Below are 19792 nucleotides of genomic sequence, written 5' to 3'. Positions count from 1 at the left end.
GTAGTTAGGTAATTATGTTTTTTCTAAACTGCTAAATACATAGGTTCGACTGTGAATTTCTTTTTTTTTCTTTTTGCTGGCACAGATGAAGGATCTCATGTAGTGAATCCCAATTAATAAACAATGTCTTTTAATGCTTATGGCTAAGAGACCCTTTCTAGAACGAAAGGACCTCGTAGCCATCTTTTCATCTTGGCCATCTGAATCGATGTTGAGATAGTTGACGTTTCTTCCTGAAATTCTATCTGTTACTTATACAGATAGAATTTCAGGAAGTAGAATTTCACTTCCCATTACGTGAGTTGCTTATGTGCAAATCTGGAGAGAAGTTATATAAAAGTGAAATGTTTTTTGTTTAAAAAGAAAAAAAAACTGAAACAAACCAATAAAACGTTCGCTAATATGTAACAATTTCATGTGGCTAGCACAAGATTAATGCAGAATGTCTCCTATTACCATGCAACAAGATCATTAACAAGAGAGAGAGAGAGAGAGAGAGAGAGAGAGAGAGAGAGAGAGAGAGAGAGAGAGAGAGAGAGAGAGAGAGAGAGAGAGAGAGAGAAGAAGGTAATAACATTTACTGCCTCGCATTAATTTGGCGTGGGTCATCAGAAAAGAAACCAACTGGGGCCATAAAAGCTTCCCGCAGTGATATTCGGCCAGTAATCTCAAATGGGATAGTTTCCCTTAATGGCCGCTGGTGGTTCCTTCCTCAAAACTGCGTGCAAGCAAACAACTGCACGTTATGGAATGAGAGAACGCACATTGTCTACGAGAAGAGAGAACTGAAATAAAATATCTGCGATCCAAAATCAAAATTGTGGCAGAATTAGATGAATTGTTGAGTGCAAATGTAATAAAAATAAATAAATAAACACGACAAATTGTTCACAGTGAAGTTGTTCCAGAAAATGGAATTGCTCTTTAGAGAAAAAGATTTATTTAAAAGAAACTATACTGCGAATTTTAATTAAAATTGATCATCCCCATAAAACGGACAAAACAACCAAAAAATGTCTCTCTTTAAAAGAAAATCCTTTTCCTTCTTTTTAATGTAATTTTTTATGTAAAGACAGTCATGCATGCCTATCCTTGGCGAGACTGGAACTCCTAAGCTGTTAGTTGGAGAGAGGATACGCTAACCACTCAGACAACCAGAAAAATAATTTTAAAAAAGTAATAATCGTTGATATCTTCGTCTGAGACCAGTTAATTGACAGGATGTGTTTAAAAATCATTTAAATTTAGTTCAAAACTAATTTGTTAAAATTTTCAACAATGACCCTAAGATACACAAGTTTCCAGCCACTTCCGTCTTAGACCGATTTACTTAATTTTATCTGAAAAGGTGATTTATTTTTTTTTTCACCCTAAATTTATTTACTTTAACTTGCTGGAGATTCACAAATGTGTCAGAAATTGGGATTTCTATCTGAAATGTATGAACATTATTATTATATCCATACAAGCTGCGAGGTCCGAATCCCATGGCGTCAATGGTATTTCTGAAAAAAAAAAAAAAAAATAGTTGTTACATAATTTTCAGTTCCCGGTTTAACAACATATTAGATCAAGGATTAAGCTTTATCTAATTTTAATTTTGAAACCTTTCTTGGATGGAAGGGGGGACTGGCATAAAAAGTTTCCGAGCTATCAAATGAAAGTGATTAAGAATGTAAACATCCAAACATAATTATTTTAACGACAAGGCAAGAGAGGAGGTTCTGTTATTTAATTTACAATGGTGGAATATGCATTTTATGAAATATGTTCGCCTCTTATGTGAACAGAATACTCTTTAGGCAACGTGACCCTCTGCACTGGTTATTTGTACACAGGGAAATTGATATTTTTCTCTTCTAATTTCTGGAGTATATATGCGCGAATGATTCAAAAATATGGGGCTATTTTTTTTTTTTTAAATTCGTGAATTTTGGTTTTATCCCAAACAAACCAGCCGAAGAACACTGTAACATTATTCGCATCGCCATCATATTAATTAAGCCAAGAATGATTACGATCAAAGAAATAGAAATCGATTCGACAATTTAACGATCCTAATAAGCCAACGTTGATATTACGAATTAGTTCCACTTGCACATCTAACGTAACAGGCATAAGATTAGAGGCTTAACCTAGTACCACTTGTTTCCGAACATCAAGACGACCAATCGGTAAGTCATTCAGTTCGATTTCTTAACAGTCACGCACTATAGCAATCCCTCACAAACCGGCGACTGTCACGCCATCGTAACAAACACACCGTCAACCTCATCTTTAGTTAGACAACTGGACGATTTCTACGAGCTACAATGTTAGCAGGTCATTCTGCTATTCTTCGCGAAAGTGTGTGGAAGCGGACAGGAGAGAAAATGGAGAACGCCAGGAAAACACCGAAATATACGGAGATAGTTCGATGATGTTTTCGACAAGTGTAATAAAGAAATATACAACTGCAGCACCCCCCCCCCCAATTTTTTTTCGATATATAAATATATTAATTAATTTATTTATATTTGCTTGTAATATTTAATTTTATCATCAACAATCCTATACAATTCTCTTTTTTTTTGTATAAAAAATAATAAAAATCCATCTTGTAGAACTTAGGAAGGCGAAGGACGCTAGTAGCACTCTGTTTACCACAGTTTACCTTATTGCTACGCGCGTGCAAGCATATGCACGTTATAATGAGATACGAGCCATTAGCGTAATGCGGCACTGTCCGTCGCGCAGTTCCATTGTTGTTTATATGCAGTTTGCGGCAGTAGTAGAGTGTTCGTAGTGCTTATCGTGTTTACTCCGTCTCTTTAAATATTTGGACGTTACAATTAAAGACATAAGATTTGTTATAGTTTTTATTTTAGAACATTATTGGGGTTATGATAATAGATTTTATTTTTAAGTAATTTTGACTTATACTAAACTGTTTAATTATATCGATAATAAAGAATATTATCATGAAACAAAACAAGAAGAATATAATTTATTTTGAAGTAATTTTTAATTATACCAAGCTGTATAATTTTATCGATAATAAATAATATTTTTTCATGTTTAATTTGTTTTTATTTTTTATCATAATTTTGATATTTTATCCAAACATTCATACAGAATGTCAAAGCTTATTTAACCCTGCGGAGGTCACGGCTAATCCGACAGATACAAAAGAGCCTGTGTAGCTCAGTGGATGTGGCGTTTGCACACCACCGCGCTAGGCCGCACGAAGGAAGTCTTGGTTTCGAGTCTAGTCGGCGACTAGAGGAAATTTTTCTAAGCCTTTTTTCGACCGGTTCCCGAGTTAGTCGATCTCTGGCACGGGCAAGCAGGTTTTTCCTCCCGGAAACTCGGGTTTTTCGTCCTGTAAACTCAAGAAAATCGACCGTAGAACCCACATTATTTTTCAGACATTAAATATATTGTGTTAGGGTTAGAGGCCACGAGATGGCGGCACATTTGAGCCGTCTCTCTTCACTGCGTACCGCTTAATTAGTGATAGCCTTGGGCCATCTGTCTCTGATTGGGTACCAGTGGAGATTGAACTGCCCACTCAGTCTCCAAAAGTTAGATAGGGCTAAATGGCCTCGCCTACTCCCGTATATACGGGAATAAAAAGGCGTTAGCTGATTTTTTTTTTTTTTTTTTTTTTTTTATATAAATATCCTTACGCGTATCCAGTGTACAGCTTAGAGGTCATCAATGGCTGCGCATGCGTATATTACGAGTGATATTCTTCACTGTTTATGCGGTCAGTTTTGGTTTAACATGTGTTATGCAAAGGTGTGCGATATTTCATAATAAATTGTATCTGAGAGATACCGCTATCCCCCATGTCAGTATAGTGATTTAGTTGTTGTTTTTTTCTTTGTTTCTTTGTTAGATAATTTCTAGATTGTAACTGAAAATAAATAAACCATCATGCATTATATTTGCAGTGTTTTCTTTTTTAAAGTTTTATCGCATTTTAGCACATACTAGTAATGAATGTATCTCTCAGATACACGCGACCTACGCTGCAATTTTTTCGACCGCAGAGATAAATGAATAGCAACCTTGACTGTTGACCTTGATCTTGAAACACTTCATATAGTGAGACGTTAATGGTTCATGAAGAATGGAATATCTGTTATCTTTGTGTTGGTAAGTGATTCATGCATAAAAAAATATATATTTAAAAAAATCACTCTTCATTAAATTAAATAGTGGATTAAAAAGGTTATTTAAATAATTTAAGGATTTTCATACTTTAATCATTTAAATTATTAAATTTTAAATGATAATTTCTTTCTTTCTTATAATTATATGAAAATAAATATATTAATTCAGATATTTTCCACTTTTAATATACTTTTATTTGGAAAGTATAATATTATGTAGTAAAGTATAAAAAATAATTTTTTTCTTTTCGTCAAAAAGTATTTATTTCTGAACTAGACTAGCACACCATTTTCTTATTACTATGGTTGAATATTACAAGCCCGCATGTGTGTTTTTTAATTTTATTTTAAGAAAAACATGTTTAACGTAAATATTGTAATTTTTTTTACGTTCAAATGCTTTTGGAAATAATTTACACACATATGCACGAAAGTATTCAAGCAGAAGAAACAAATGAAAATCAAAAGCTTGGTTAGCCAAAACGTATACTAAAATTCCATTATAAACAATTCAATAATCGATATAAAATGCATTAAAAGTGTCCAATGATGTATCTACTTCACACATTAAGAGTTCTTTCTTTCAACAATTGTTTTTCCAACAATGCATTTTCCAATGTGTTTCCTTTAAAATTTTTGCACAACAGAACGACTATTTCTTTCAACGTTTCTATAATATGAAACGTGCTTTCATCTCCTGTTTATGGCCATTTTATGTTTTTTTTTCCCTTAAAAAAAAGCAATCTTCTTGCATTTCTCTTTTTTTTTTATTTTATTTTATTTTTATTTTTTAGTGAAATTCTCCAACTTCTTGTCAGCCCTTTTGTTCTTCTATCCATCATGTCTACGCTGTTGTCATCAATCATGATATTTACACATGAGGATCCTTTCGACTTCATATCCAATGCAGTATTCTATTTCTTAAACCTGTTTTAGCCTTTTTATGTTTTTTTTCTCCCTTTAGTGACGTAGGGAACTATATTCAAAACAGCTTCTATCTCTTTTTAAATCCCATAAGAATTAATATTGAAGATGGTGAGCAGGTTCACAATATAACCGAAACACCTTAACTTTACTTTTAGTGTAAAAAAAGATGAAAAAATAAAATCGATTTTCATCCAGATTATATACATTCTATGTGATCTTAGCAAAGGAAGCAACAATTCTAAACTTATTTTAACAATTGGATACGCGAAACGAGTTGTTTGGAATTAGCTTATAACTAAAGCCATATGGCGTCACCTGTTTATGTAAATTTCATAATTAAATAAAATTCTACCAACGTGTGGAAGCAATGAACACCATAATGAATCATTATCCCTCCCGCCTTTTTTTTCCTTCTTTTATTTGTAACCAAATCCTCTTTTTGTTGGGAAATATCACGACTAGATTTTTAGTTCCTTCTTCGATTATTTTAAAATTTTAAATGTACGGTTTACTGAAGGAATAAATTATATATTTGTAATAAACAATAAAGTGAAATAAATAAAAATCTTGATAAATACTGAATAAATAACTTTAGAAATAAAATGTAGCGCTTAATTTCATTATTCCAAATTCAGTAAAGGTAATAAGAACATCAGACATGTTTCGCTTCAATTAGTACTCATGAGAATGCTGTTAATGTCTACGTCAAAGCGATATGCCCTGAGGTCAGTACATTACGTGTGTGTGTGTGTGTTCTCTGCTACATTTAGATGTTTTGATTAGATAATAATATAATATAATATAATATAATGCTATGCTATATATATATACTATATACTATAATATAAAACCAAGATATTAAAACCATGTTAAAATCTTATTAAACAATTTATTGTACTATCATTAGTATTCTCACTTAGTTGAAAGTTGAAAAAATTAAACATAAAAAAGATTAATTTTAATAGAGGATTTTTTTCCACTAAAATCACATTATTATAAAGTACCGTTTGCTATTCAAGAGAGAGAGAGAGAGAGACAGCTTAATAATGGCTCGTATGATCTAATTTCTTTCGTTTTTACATATATCAGCAGACAATTCCATCACTAGACTAGTGCGTCATTTTTAAGTGGATATTCACTATTTATTGCTCTAAGTGAAATGCTTTCTTCTCTTAGTGGTTTAAAATTCTTAGGTGAAGTAGATATTGATGTAGTACGAGACATGTCATTTGCCATTGACTGAGCAAACAGCATTGCGTGCAACATACTTATTCATCAGAGTGATTATCTAATATTTACATTCTAACATTCCTCGCTTATTGACGATCCTACATCAATTATCTTGTTAAACAACAGTGCAGTAATTACCAAGAAAATAGCATTTCATCTGAATTTGCTATCATTATAATAACAAATTATGATTATCCATTAAATAGCAAGTTATAACAGTAAATATAACAGTAAATATGCACTACTTTTAATTTTAATTTAATTTTAGATTCCTTATATAGTCCTTATAAGGACTGGCTTAAAGGGGCGAAGCAAGAATGCTTTTCATATTCCCCGTTATCTGTAGAGGACAGTGTAGGAATAAGGTGTTATTGAGCAATTAAAGCTCTGAACATGGCAAGAGGGTAACAGCAATACCGAGCCTCAGTTAGAACTTCATTGGCTACAGCATTGCCATCCATTACCCTCCAAGGGTATTGGATTGAATGAATCAATCAATCACCGCCTAATTTTAGATTTTATTATAATAACAAATTATGATTATCCATTAAATAGCAAGTTATAACAGTAAATATAACAGTAAATATGCACTACTTTTAATTTTAATTTAATTTTAGATTCCTTATATAGTCCTTATAAGGACTGGCTTAAAGGGGCGAACCAAGAATGCTTTTCATATTCCCCGTTATCTGTAGAGGACTGTAACACACCAAAAATATTTATTTATATTTTATAAATATTCCATTCCATGATTTAATTTTAGATTTTAAATCATGGAATGGAATATTTATAAAATATAAATAAATATTTTTGGTGTGTTATCGCACATACATATATAATATTTATTTATTATCTAAATAAAGTTTTTTTATTTTTATCATAATACTATTTTTTTTTACATTTTATTTTTATAGATTTTCATAAATACTGCGCGAAGTATTTTTATATATATATATATATATAGATAACTTTTCTGTATTTTCCACACGAAGCATTAACAGCCTCTAAAGGATGTCTTTATATTTCAGGTCTCCTAAAGTTACAACACATCTTCCAGCTGACAACCAACCACTATAAGCTGGAAGTGCGTGTCGTGAAAAGAATCGCAAATTCTTCTGAAGCTAACGATTTTCTTCGAGCTGTTGAAAACCACGATCCAAACAGCAGTAAATACATTGTGCTAGACTGTAGCGCCGCCACAGGCAGAACTATTATTGTTAATCATGTTCGTGACATTTATATGGGAAGAAGAAATTATCATTTTCTCTTAACGGATTTGGTGAGTAAAATACATAACTTCAAACATTAAAAAAAATAATAATAATATATAATTCACTGTAGTTTTTCAGCCTTCTCAGAAAATAGTCTCTTTCGAATGAGTTGAATGAAATGATTATTGCCTGTTTATAATTTAAGAAAATCACTATTTATGATAAATATGCCAATAATAATATGAAATAAATATAAGAAATTACATTTTGTATTCTAAATAAATGCCATGTTTCGGGTGTTAGCCTTATGTGAACTCAGGTTGCCATAGTTGCCAATAGATGGAGCCAGGAGTATTGCTTCGCCTCTGATTGTGGAATACTTCAGCTCAACAACATACGTACATCCATAGGCCTTTGCTGGAAGAAAGTTATTTTCTTGGCTTTTCGCTCTGAGAACACGCGATACTTCAATACGATCCTGTTTATTTTTATCACTAGGCTTAAAGCACGATTTACGTTTTATGTAACGGTAATGTTTAACTCTAGGCAACTAATAACATGAACTGCTGAGTATTTAATTTTTTTTTTTTTTTGAAATTGTTGAGAGAAAAGTGTTTCACATTTCTCGAGATTTATTATTATTATTATTATTATTATTATTATTATTATTATTATTATTATTATTATTATCCGATATCGGCCTTAAGTATTGAATTGAATATGGTAAGATTCTATTGAATATATATAAAAAAAAAAGGAAAACAAAAATAAAATAAAATACCATGTAAGATGTTAGAATTGTAAATCGGATTATTTCATTAATTTATAAAGATTTCGACAGTTGGCTAACATAATTAGGCTCTTATGTTTAGAGAAGTGCCTATAATGTTTACAACTTTGGAGTTCCTGCTAGTATGTGAATCTTTTAATTTACTTTATGTGAAAATAACTTGTATTATAAGATTTCGTAAGCCATCTTAAAATTCCCATTCTAATAAAGAGTAGCTAAAGGAAATATTTTTGCGGAAAAGTAGGCAATCATTGGAATAAACTTCCACGTGGAGTATTATTTTAATATAACTGGCATACCTAAAGGTTTATACATAAGTACAATACTTTTGATTTTAAACAGTTGCATGGACTATTATCAGGAGTCATTTGCTCCCAATGATTCTGTTGAGTTCTGAATTCGATGTGCTTTGTTTTTTTCTGGTGGTTTCCCAGATTGGTTTCAATTTTTAATGAGGTTATGTAACTCAATACATATATTTCGCATATCACCATATCTACAACTACAGATTTTTTTTTCTGCATTTATCTTTATTCAATAGTCTGTGGAATTTTTAGTAAATATTTTGTTATCCGTATTCGAATTTCGACAGCTAATGAAATTTAACTCGGGAATTAAATTTCACACGGGACTTATTTCATCTTAATAGTCCTTATAAGGACTGGCTTAAAGGGGCAAAGCAATAATGCTTTCTATCTTCCCCGTTATCTGTAGAGGACAGTGTAGGGATAAGATGGTATTGAGCAATTAAAGCTCTGATCATGGCAGGAGGGTAACAAACAATAGCCGAGCCTCAGTTAGAACTTCACTGGCTACAGCATTGCCATCCATTACCCTCCAAGGGTATTGGATTGGATGAATCAATCTAGCCCGACTTATTTCAAAACTCATAAAGCAGATGACATATTTTTATATACAATAAATAAATTGGTGTGTTAACATATTTTTTTCTATGTTCAGGATTTCCTAAAACATTTTTAAATTTATAGTATAATAAAATATTATAATATATTATTTTGTTACTTATATACAAGAAATTTAATTTTATCTGTAGTGTAAACTTGAGTATTTCCGTGTGTAGCTTGTAAAAATGAAATATCTAAACGCATAAGGTTAGTTCATCAATATACTCGTTCTCTGAAGTATGCTTTGCATTAAGAAATACCTTGTAACACACACACACACACACACACACACACACACACACACACACACACACACACACACGCACACGTAAAATATAAGTGTAAACAAGAATATGCAAAGTCAAAACTCACCATATATATATATATATATATATATATATATTCCTACGGTGCACTTTAAACGGCGTGCTCTTCCTGCTAAGTCTTTTCTCTCTTCCATCTTTTCTGACATAATCTTAAATGTTCTTTTCTTGATTCTCATCTCTCTAAGCATCCCCATTTTTATCTCTCCTCCTTCTCCAAGTATTTCCTTCATCATTGTGTTTGCTTCCCCTCAACACTTCAAGGTGTAATTACTGTCTTATAAACTCTGGATTTGATTTTCTCAGGTAGCTTCTTATCACATACCCCTGATACTTCTGTTGCTCATTGCCTTTCTTTACTAATTGAAGCCAATTTTCGTTGTCGCTCTCATTCTGCACTTTCTTTCTATAGGGTTGTCTCTAAGGACTTAAACTGTTCCACCAACTTTCTCTCTCTCTCTCTCTCTCTCTCTCTCTCTGCCGTGTTTAGTCTTCAAAACCATTGTCTCGTGTTCTGTCCCTCTAGTCAGCATGGTCTTTGTTTTGTCAATATTAATCTTTAAGTCTTCCCTGTTTCTTGGCTTCTTTACCACCGCAAGAATCGCTTTTGTACTTCATCTATTGTTTCTGCTGTAATGACCGGATCATCTGTACACGCCAATTCCCAGTTTGTCTTTTCCTTTCACTCGATACTATGCATTGCAATAAAAATCAAAACTGACTAGATGGTAATCCCTGGAGCGTGCAAGCTTTAATAATAAAGAAATCCGTCAATTAAAAAATAATCATAACAGAAAAGGCGCAGTTTTTCTTTTCTTTTTTTTTCTTCCTACAATGCACGTGCTATCTTTTTTTTATGCAAATTTATTTGCGGGGCACTAAAAAGAGTAACAATAGGAAAAATAATAGCCACCCTTTATTACTATTTTTTTATAATAACGGATGACTTATGAAAAAATATAAACCTTCCACATGAGTTGCCTTGGTATTGTATTCTTTAGATTACTTGGATTATATTCATATTTGTCATTTAAACTACCGATTCTCATCAGAGAATATTCATAACATTCCAACAGCATCCTGAGGTAGTATCCCGAGTTTCTTGCTGATCCCTAAATGAGGAGAATCAGTTCAAACCAGTTACGAGGTCTATGAAACATTTCATCAGAATATCTAATAAAATGTGAATATGTATTCGAGTTTTATTCTAGTTTTTATTTGAAGATGTGATTATAGCTTTTGGGTTGCGTTTATGTCTTTTAAGTGATGCAATACCAAGGCAATTCTTGCCCGAAGGTTGACGTTTTCGTAAATTCTCGATCACGTCAAAATTTCTGTAGTTTACAAAGGCAATCATTGTTTATTATCCTCCACTAATATGGTTTACTTCCAAGAGAATTTAATGCTGTTTTCAAGCTTTTTTTTTTTTTTTTCGCTTACCCGGAAAAAAAAAAATTGCTTGATGACTTCCACCTGACTTGAATGATGCGAATAACATATTCGTGTAGTTAGTTGGTGTTATCAAACTAGCTCAAAAATTGATGTTTGCTTGAAATGTGAGCAATTCACTCTAAAATATGAGAGTTAACTGATGACATTTTAAGTAAATTTATTTCTTCGTTTAAGTTGACTTCACAGAAACTTGCTGCTGGCTATTCAACCGATGCAAATATGTCAACCCAAATAGCCAGAATCTTCGCTTCTCAACCAAAAGGAAGTAGGTTTGCCCTAGTTGGATATCTTATATTTGTGAATAGAATGATATTCAATTGGGGATTGGGCCATAGATCTAGAGGAGGTAAAGGGTGAGTAAAGTCGAACCTGGAATCTGACTTCCTGGATTTAGGAAGTCAGAAATATTCAAAATTGGAACTGTGGATTGAAGTATTGGGAATTTAGGTAAATGAAAGCTATTAGGCAGTAAAAATGGACTCAAAATAACAATAAAAAAAGTAGAATGAAAGTGTCAAGACTACTATCAGAAATCTTTAAAAAAATGCTCAAGTTATTTATTGGTTTCTAAGTTTTCGCTAAAATATCCAATTTCGACCCAAAATGTTTGAAAACAATGCCCCCCCCCCCCCCAATCCTACCAGTAAGCAGCGACAGTCACTATTTCGTTCTTAATGCAGCAAATTCTCACATGCTATGCATTGTTACGTAGCAGAATCTATTGTTGCTATGGATACAAAGAGGCAAAATAGCATATCCGTTTTAGTCAAGCAAGCAAACGAAAGTAGTTCATTATGTATTGGAGAAAGTTTTGAATGGTATAATGTATAAACATTCTAATCAGATTGATTCTATTTGAAGTATGGTTACGATTTTTATAATTTTGAAAATTACCAATTTGCACGTGAATCGGTAAGTTATTCTGAAAAACACTGAAGCCATTTTTTTTTAAGGAATGTTTCATACTAAATCCACTTCTGCTTTGCCAAAAAAGAAAATAAAAGGCGGATTGGTAATTAAAGCCACCTAAATGTTCTGATAAATCCTGCCGGCAAGGGAATTTAAAATTTAATGGATCAGAAATTTAAATTTCATTACATTTTTCATTAAAATTCTTAATTTACATCAATGGAAACTTGTGTAAAGCTATTTCCTCATTTTTTTTTCTTCCTTTCTGTCTTGGCAATGACGCAGCAGGTTTACAACGTATTTTAATTGCTGCTTAGTGCTTAATTAAGGCTAATTAATATTCAGCTTCGCTCATTGCATGATGAGCTAAATAACTTGAAGTTCCCTCTGCAGAAGTCTTAGAGTAAGTTGCGCGCGTTCACGTTATACCATCAGTGATAATTAACTGTTTTAACTGACTTTGAACTATTTTAAGTTTTCTTTGAAGTTTAATAAGTATTCTAAATTTAGTTACAATTGATTATTGAATCTAAAGGGTATTATTTTCCTTTCTGTTCTAATAGATCCAATACTTCCGTTGGAAGTATTGGATCTATTAGCTATCACCTTCAGATCTGGCTCTACTTCACTTAAAACCTTAAAATATATTATAATATGAGGCAACACGTGGGTTCCAATAGAAGTGTATGTCTTCCATTATTTCTATTGTTAATATAGTAGTGAGATAACTTCTTTTGGTATTAAAAATAGCTACTAATTCCATGCCATTTTGTGGCTCTCATCCTCAATCGAAACTTTTGTTTACGATTTTTTTTTATTATTATTTTTCATTATTTTTTATTGGGTTAACTGATGAATTACAAGGCTGGATTGATATTTGCTGATAATCGAAAATATTTTGTTTGACCTGATCACAGGACTCTCTTAGGGTACAAATCGAATTTTTTATTTATTTATAAAATATATAAATCCGCTTATGCCTTTTATTCCTCATACAGATTAGGTGAGGCTCTTTAGCCCTTTCAGAAACGAAACTGGAAGGGAGGGACAGTCAATCCATTCTTTACCAAGTACTGATGCTAGTTCAAGAAATTACAGTACAGACGTTGGTCTAAGAAAGAAATTATCTTTCCAGCCAGATAAGCATTGTCTATACCGATTGAACCGAAGAATTCAGTTAAATAAATATTAGCAGTAATTATAAGTAAGCTATCTTATTTTTTTTATTCTGAAGCACTGAAATTTTTGGTGTTTCTTTGTGAACTTAGGATGGGCATTCCGATGAGTGCTGCTGTTTCGCTAAATGGCCTTCCAACATATTTTTTGCTGTAGCATGATCATTTTTTTTCCAGCCTTTCGTTTTTTAGACCACCATCTGTAGTATAATTTCTTGAACCACCATCTGTACTTGGCGAAGGGTAGATTGACTATCCCTTCCAGTTTCGTTTCTGAAAGCACTAAACTGCTTCAACGCACCCGATCTTCTACCAACAGGCTGTGGGTTCGAATCCCCTCATGAATATAAGTCTTCAGATGAGAGATGAATTTGATGCTTCGGTGTCAAGTACTGCCTCACTTACTGGAGACTTGTAGTTGTTTGCCAAGTCTCCATGTTTGTTTACCAGTGCAGAGTTTCTAGATTATGTAAAATAATCAATAAAAATATATAAAATAAGTACCATAAAAATAATCCTTCGCTCACTTACTGATGTACGAAAGGTTTACCAAGTTTCGTGGGTGAGAGTTACAAAATAAAAAAAAAAACTATTGGAATAAGGTAATTTGCAGCGTAGATGATGTTATCACACGAATGGAGTAACTGTATGTGAAATAATCAAAGCCATAATATCGCATAATTGAATGAAAAATAAATAAAATAAGTTTCCGTTCCATTTCATATTGGTTGCTGTGTTGTGCAAGAGAGAAGAGATTGCTGAATCCAGAATCACACTACCACGACTGAAGAGCTATCTTGTGTTGTTCAACTACATAAATTATTGTCCTCCATCAACACTGTGTGCTGGATTCATCAATTACAAAGTTAAAATACATTAAAAAAAGTATATTCATACAGCAGTTTTCCCCCCTTTTTTTAAGGAAATTAATGAGCCCACCATTTAGAGATTATCCTTATTTAATTACATAAAAGTAGTGAGTAGAAACAGGCTCACAAAATAAGATGAAAGAAGAGCAAGATGATAGCATACGTAACGTAAATATACAAATATTGCAAATATCTCGAATAAAATCACTTCAGTTTATTCTTAAATAAGAAAATTTTATATAAGCATTTTTTGGAATTAAATTGTGCTATTTTAAATACGTTATTACTTCTAACACCATCCAAGCACGCACGCACGCACGCACGCGGACACACACACACACACACACACACACACACACACACACACACACACACACACACACACACACACACACACACACACACACACACACACACACACACACACACACACACACACACACACACACACACACACACAGAGGGGGGAGGAGAAGGAGACGTACAAGTATGCAATTTTTTCGATAACGTATCCGCATATTTTGCTACTTCACAAAAACTATTTTCATAATGCTCGTATATAGGCGCTGATTATCTTGCACAGACGTTACAGTATCATTCTGATTATCTGCACACTTCTATAGAACTACGTTGTGAAAATGGCTGCTCACTTAGCAGCAGATGCTATTTTTCATTGCAAAATCTGTAAAGCGCAGCAGCTCGTGGGTGTTATGAGATGAAGAGCCGATTGATCCAGAGGTCTACCCACGGAGAAATGAGGAAATGAGCAAAAGAAAGGAAATGAAGTAGTCGTTAACTGAGTTTGCCTTCTTGTCTATTGATTGATGAAGCCACCTTAACTACTGTAGTTTGCCATCCATATCTTTCTTTCCTCGAGGCAAAAGAAGGACATTTATCTAGAGACTGCCTCGTCTAACTTCAACGAATACATCTCTAGTCTTGATCAGCCAATGGCTAGGATTTAGCGCTGCTTAATCTAGGTTAGTAGAACCCATTCTACACAGTAATGGCTCTATTTACGAGGTTGGTAGATTATAGGCTGTAATGGACTCATTTATTAGCAGAAATAGGAACATATTCACACCATACGCCTTTTTTCAGTAATACGAAATTGTTTTTTTTTTAAAGTTTGGCATTTAAAGTTGTTTGAATTCATATTTGTATTCACACGATTACTCACGTCTCATAAGTTGAGAATCAGCTGTGGAATCAGCTGGTTATCTGACGTAATCACAATGATATTAATTACTTTAATCACTTTCGGATGTTTTTATTAGATTGAGGAAGTAAACGATCAACCTTTGTTTTCCATACAGGATATGAGAGAACTTACGTCCTCTACATTTTTCTTCGAAAAAAAAATGAACAGAAAAATGCACCCTTTATAGTTATAATTCCACTCATCAGAGAGGGTACTTCGATGCAATCTGAAACAACAACCCCTCCCGAGAACCGAAACTAACCACTCACTAAACACAAAGAACTGAAAGATATGACATCAATTCCTAAAGATTTTAACTGTCTCGGCATTAATAATTAACTATTGACAGCTTTTCCTATTGAAATCAGTTCGACTTTTAGCCATAATTAGCAAGTTTTTACAAGCAGATATCTTACGTTCAGGCCAAGTTAATCAACAAGTACTATTTTGATTCTTGCATGTGAAGTACTGTTTGTTTGAATTAGGGCTATTTAGAATTAACATTGATTCGAAATTAAGAATTGAGGCTAATAAGTGTGCATTATATTATATAAAGTGTCTTTCAGGCAGGTTTTTTGATTGGTGAGAGGAAAAATAAAAATTTTAGGAATAAAATCCTTTTTACCTCCCCATGAGAATCTGTTACTTAGATCGTCTTGAACAGAACTATAAAAGGTGTTTTGCACTCTCTACCTTTCACCATGTGATCAAAGGAAATAACCAGGGGGGTCGAAGATGTATATTTTTAATTTTGAATGAAGCGAGTTACTTCGTACGCCTGTCCATTACATACATTACATCGAATTCTTTACATCGAAGAATTTTTTTTTTTTATTTATTTTAACTTTTAGATTGTTCCTTCATTCTATTAATTACGGCGGCCAGTTTTTATTTGACGAATTCACTGAATTTTCGGAATTCCATTTCCAAGTTATTCAATATCAAATGTTTCGTTTCCATTTTGGCTCAAGAGTTTTACATTTTGACTGCTTATTTGCATTTTCAGATAACTCTTTTCAAGAAGGCGGCATTTTTCTTTAGGTGTTCCCAATGCTCTTTTCCCTTCCTTTGTATTTTACCCTGCAAGCCAATTGTTGAATGCATGTTTCATTTCTGTGTGTTTTATTTACACATGCAGTGGAATAAGCATTCCCAAAAATCATTAATGCGTTTCTTTCACGAAAAAAAAAGAAAAAAAATGCTCCAAATTTGCATTAAAAACAGCTGACTTTGAAGCTAAATTTATGTAGGATGCCCAAATAAAAATTTAAAAATTTTATCAGAGTAGATGCCCTTGTAAATGGCTATAAAAATAAACGAAAATCATTTTTTCACTGCGTACTTAGTATACATCCACTTATCAAGACATACATTTTACGATCTGAGTGATATGAAACAATTAAAGTACGTGTTGAGAGATTTTACACATCACCAACATTAATGGAAAAGTAGCAAGAAAAAGCGCATTATTTATAAAAAAAAAAAAAAATCAGCTAACGCCTTTTTATTCCCGTATATACGGGAGTAGGCGAGGCCATTTAGCCCTATCTAACTTTTTTTTTTGGAGACTGAGTGGGCAGTTCAATCTCCACTGGTACCCAATCAGAGACAGATGGCCCAAGGCTATCACTAATTAAGCGGTACGCAGTGAAGAGAGGCGGCTCAAATGTGCCGCCATCTCGTGGTCTCTAACCCTAACACAATATATTTAATGTCTGAAATAATGTGGGTTCTACGGTCGATTTCCTTGAATTTACAGGACGAAAAACCCGAGTTTCCGGGAGGAAAAACCTGCTAGCCCGTGCCAGAGATCGACTAACTCGGGAACCGGTCGAAAAAAGGCTTAGAAAAATTTCCTCTAGTCGCCGACTAGACTCGAAACCAAGACTTCCTTCGTGCGGCCTAGCGCGATGGTGTGCAAACGCCACATCCACTGAGCTACACAGGCTCTTTATTATTATTATTTATTTATTTATTTATTATTTTTTTATGTGGCTCCTGCAAACGAAACATTTTTATGTAAACCCATAGTACATTAATGCCGTGGACAGGGTAAGGATTTTTCCCTATTTTATTATGTTGATAAACCTTTTTATTTATTTTTTTATTAACTCGAAAACTCTGATTTAGAGAAAAACATGAAACTTTTCAAGCCACTTCAGGCCTCCATTAAGCTGGACGTGGCCTCACACCCGGCGATGAAATTCATCTCAAATCTAAAGTTAGTCTGAAAATGCAAATAAGAAACCAAAAATTACATACTTGAGCATTAAAGCTGTACTAAAATAAATAAAAAAATTATCGTCATCTGGAAATAAGCTCTGATTAATTTTAAAACCATCCGATATCGTAAAAATTCTGCAGATTCGTCAAATCAAAATGGCCGCTATAATTAGTAAGAAGCCAGGAAAAGAAAAGAAAAGGATCTTCTAGCTAAATAATAGGATAAACAATAAAGCGTTTTCATCAAAATATAAAAACATGGAGCTTCAATTTATTTTCATTTTTTTAATTTAATGGTTACAAATGGAATGATTCGCAAAATAGTATACGACCATCATTCGGCATTATACCTTTTATTTGGCAATTGAAACTTCGGTTTTCTTAAAAATGAAACTACTCTTTTGATTGTTTTAAGTTGATAAAGAAGACAGATTCTTCTTCTTCTTCTTCTTCTTCTCGAAACTTCAAAGCATGGTACATATGGCAAACAAAGCCAGTAGAACATGTGGGAAAGCAATGCCAAACAAAGACCTCATGAGGAACTAAAAACTAGTCACATGGCACACGTCGAAGGAAACAGAGGAAGATTTTTAGGCCTTCAATGCTGTTAATCTTGGTAACAGTGAAAATATATTCAGTGTCACCATGCACTTCTTTGCAAAAGTATAGCATCGAGTTTACTGTTAGTTAAAAAGTAAAACGGTGGTCAGCGGATTCTACTTTTAAACTTCCTTCTAAATAAAACTTTTAGAGAAAATGTGGACTTTTGATGTCGAAACTAACACACAGAAGATGATTTTTTGCTGAATGTTTAAATAGAAATTATTTAACCAGAAATTATTTAACCTTACAGTTCGCCATACAAATATTTCATTAATCAATTCATTTTTAACAAAAAAAAAAAAAAAAAATTCTTTTCTAGTGGGTCTTATAATGCAGCATTTACATTACTGTATTATTATTTTATTTATTTTTTAATAGTACCATTTCTTTAATTAGTGCTCAGCCAAATTCTTTCCTTTTAATGTTCCCTACATCAGAATAAAATCTCGACAACCAAATTATAGTTTGTAATACCACAAAAGTGTTTGCATATGAAAGTTACACTTATTATTATTTTAATCACTTTTAATAATTAAAAATAATATGCAGTAAAGTTAAATGAAATCTCAATGCGAAATTTTATGTAACTAGTACACCCATTTGCCTTATGTAAGTTGTCTACCTGCGAGAATTCAAAATTTTATCTCTTCTTTTGAAATCTAAGGAAAAGAGGCGAATTTTAAGGAGAACAGAATCTTTATGGGTAACTACTGAAGAGATGATGCGATTTGCATGTTCAACAGTAGAAACTGTTGTATGACCCCATAAAAGGAAGTTGCGAGGCTGGAATTTCCCAAGTGGAATCGTAACAATGCTGACAGAACCCGTCCAATGCTATTACCAAAATGCTAGCTGCACACAGGAGATTCTTTGCTTTCAGGAATTCAGTCTTCTGACTAACCAATGCTGCTGGCAAGCTATTTTGTAAGCTCATCGGTAAATTGGAGTAGAGAGAGAATGCATAACTCTGCGGACAGATTAATGTAGTGAAAGATATCCATACCTACAGCGGCAGTAATATTTTATTATATTTTTAGTTTTTTTTATTATTATTATTATTAATTTATTGAATACTTAAGAGTTTGAGAGTGTGAATAGTAGTGTTAAATAATCACTCAAACCACTTTAGTATGCAGTCCAGTCTATTTTCATGTGACAATCTACCTTATTCTTGTCTTTCATTAAACTTTAAACATCTTAAATTTGCTGATTTATTTCATTTGTTGAATTAAATGATGCAATAAATCTCAGTGACTTCGAATGATACATTAAATATTATTAAATAATGGTTTGAGTGGCTGAACTAAACAGATATGAACTAAAATTAACAGATATTATTCATCATTATGATAAAATGACTTGAATAAGTTAGCATTAACATTAACATTTCTGGCTAGATGAGTGAAGCAAAATTGTTTTTCATATTCCCCTTTGTCTTGTAATGAAAGAACTTTGAATGGAGTGTTTATGAGCTATATGCTCGCCCATTGAGGGCAGTGAAGTTAGTTGTGTTCAGCTGAACTTAAAATAGATTTTGGTCTTTTATATTTGTTGATTTCTGCTTCATTATATTCCGAGGCTTCCTTGATTAAATGGTGTGGATGGTTACTTGTCTTGGTAAAGAACTTCTCAGCTAGATTTTTGAGAAAGGAAGAGATATAAGGGATATTAACTTCTCTATGGATCTGGGTGTTTCTTATAAAAACCAAGGGGCATCCAGAATCATCCTAATGCACTTATTCTGTAATCTCTGAAGTTTTAGAATGTTTGAATTTGCGGTGTGGCTCCATGCTGGAGATGCGTAAGTGATAACCGGT

The 19792-nt window shown here is 32.9% G+C and overlaps 1 protein-coding gene across 1 annotated transcript in view; it reads left to right on the top strand.

Moving 5' to 3' along the window:
* LOC150104172 (glutamate receptor 1-like) overlaps positions 1–19792 on the top strand; it is a 509694-nt gene that overhangs the window by 314068 nt on the left and 175834 nt on the right. Inside the window, exon 4 of the mRNA XM_090396414.1 lies at positions 7343–7593. Coding sequence (XP_090252540.1) covers positions 7343–7593 — 251 coding nt within the window. The remainder of the gene's footprint in view (positions 1–7342; positions 7594–19792) is intronic.

Source organism: Typopeltis vanoorti, chromosome 8 (assembly GCF_054136105.1).
Source record: "Typopeltis vanoorti isolate ZY-2024b chromosome 8, IOZ_Tvanoo_1.0, whole genome shotgun sequence".
Lineage (NCBI taxonomy): Eukaryota > Metazoa > Arthropoda > Arachnida > Uropygi > Thelyphonidae > Typopeltis > Typopeltis vanoorti.
This window is presented reverse-complemented; position numbering and strand designations above follow the sequence as displayed.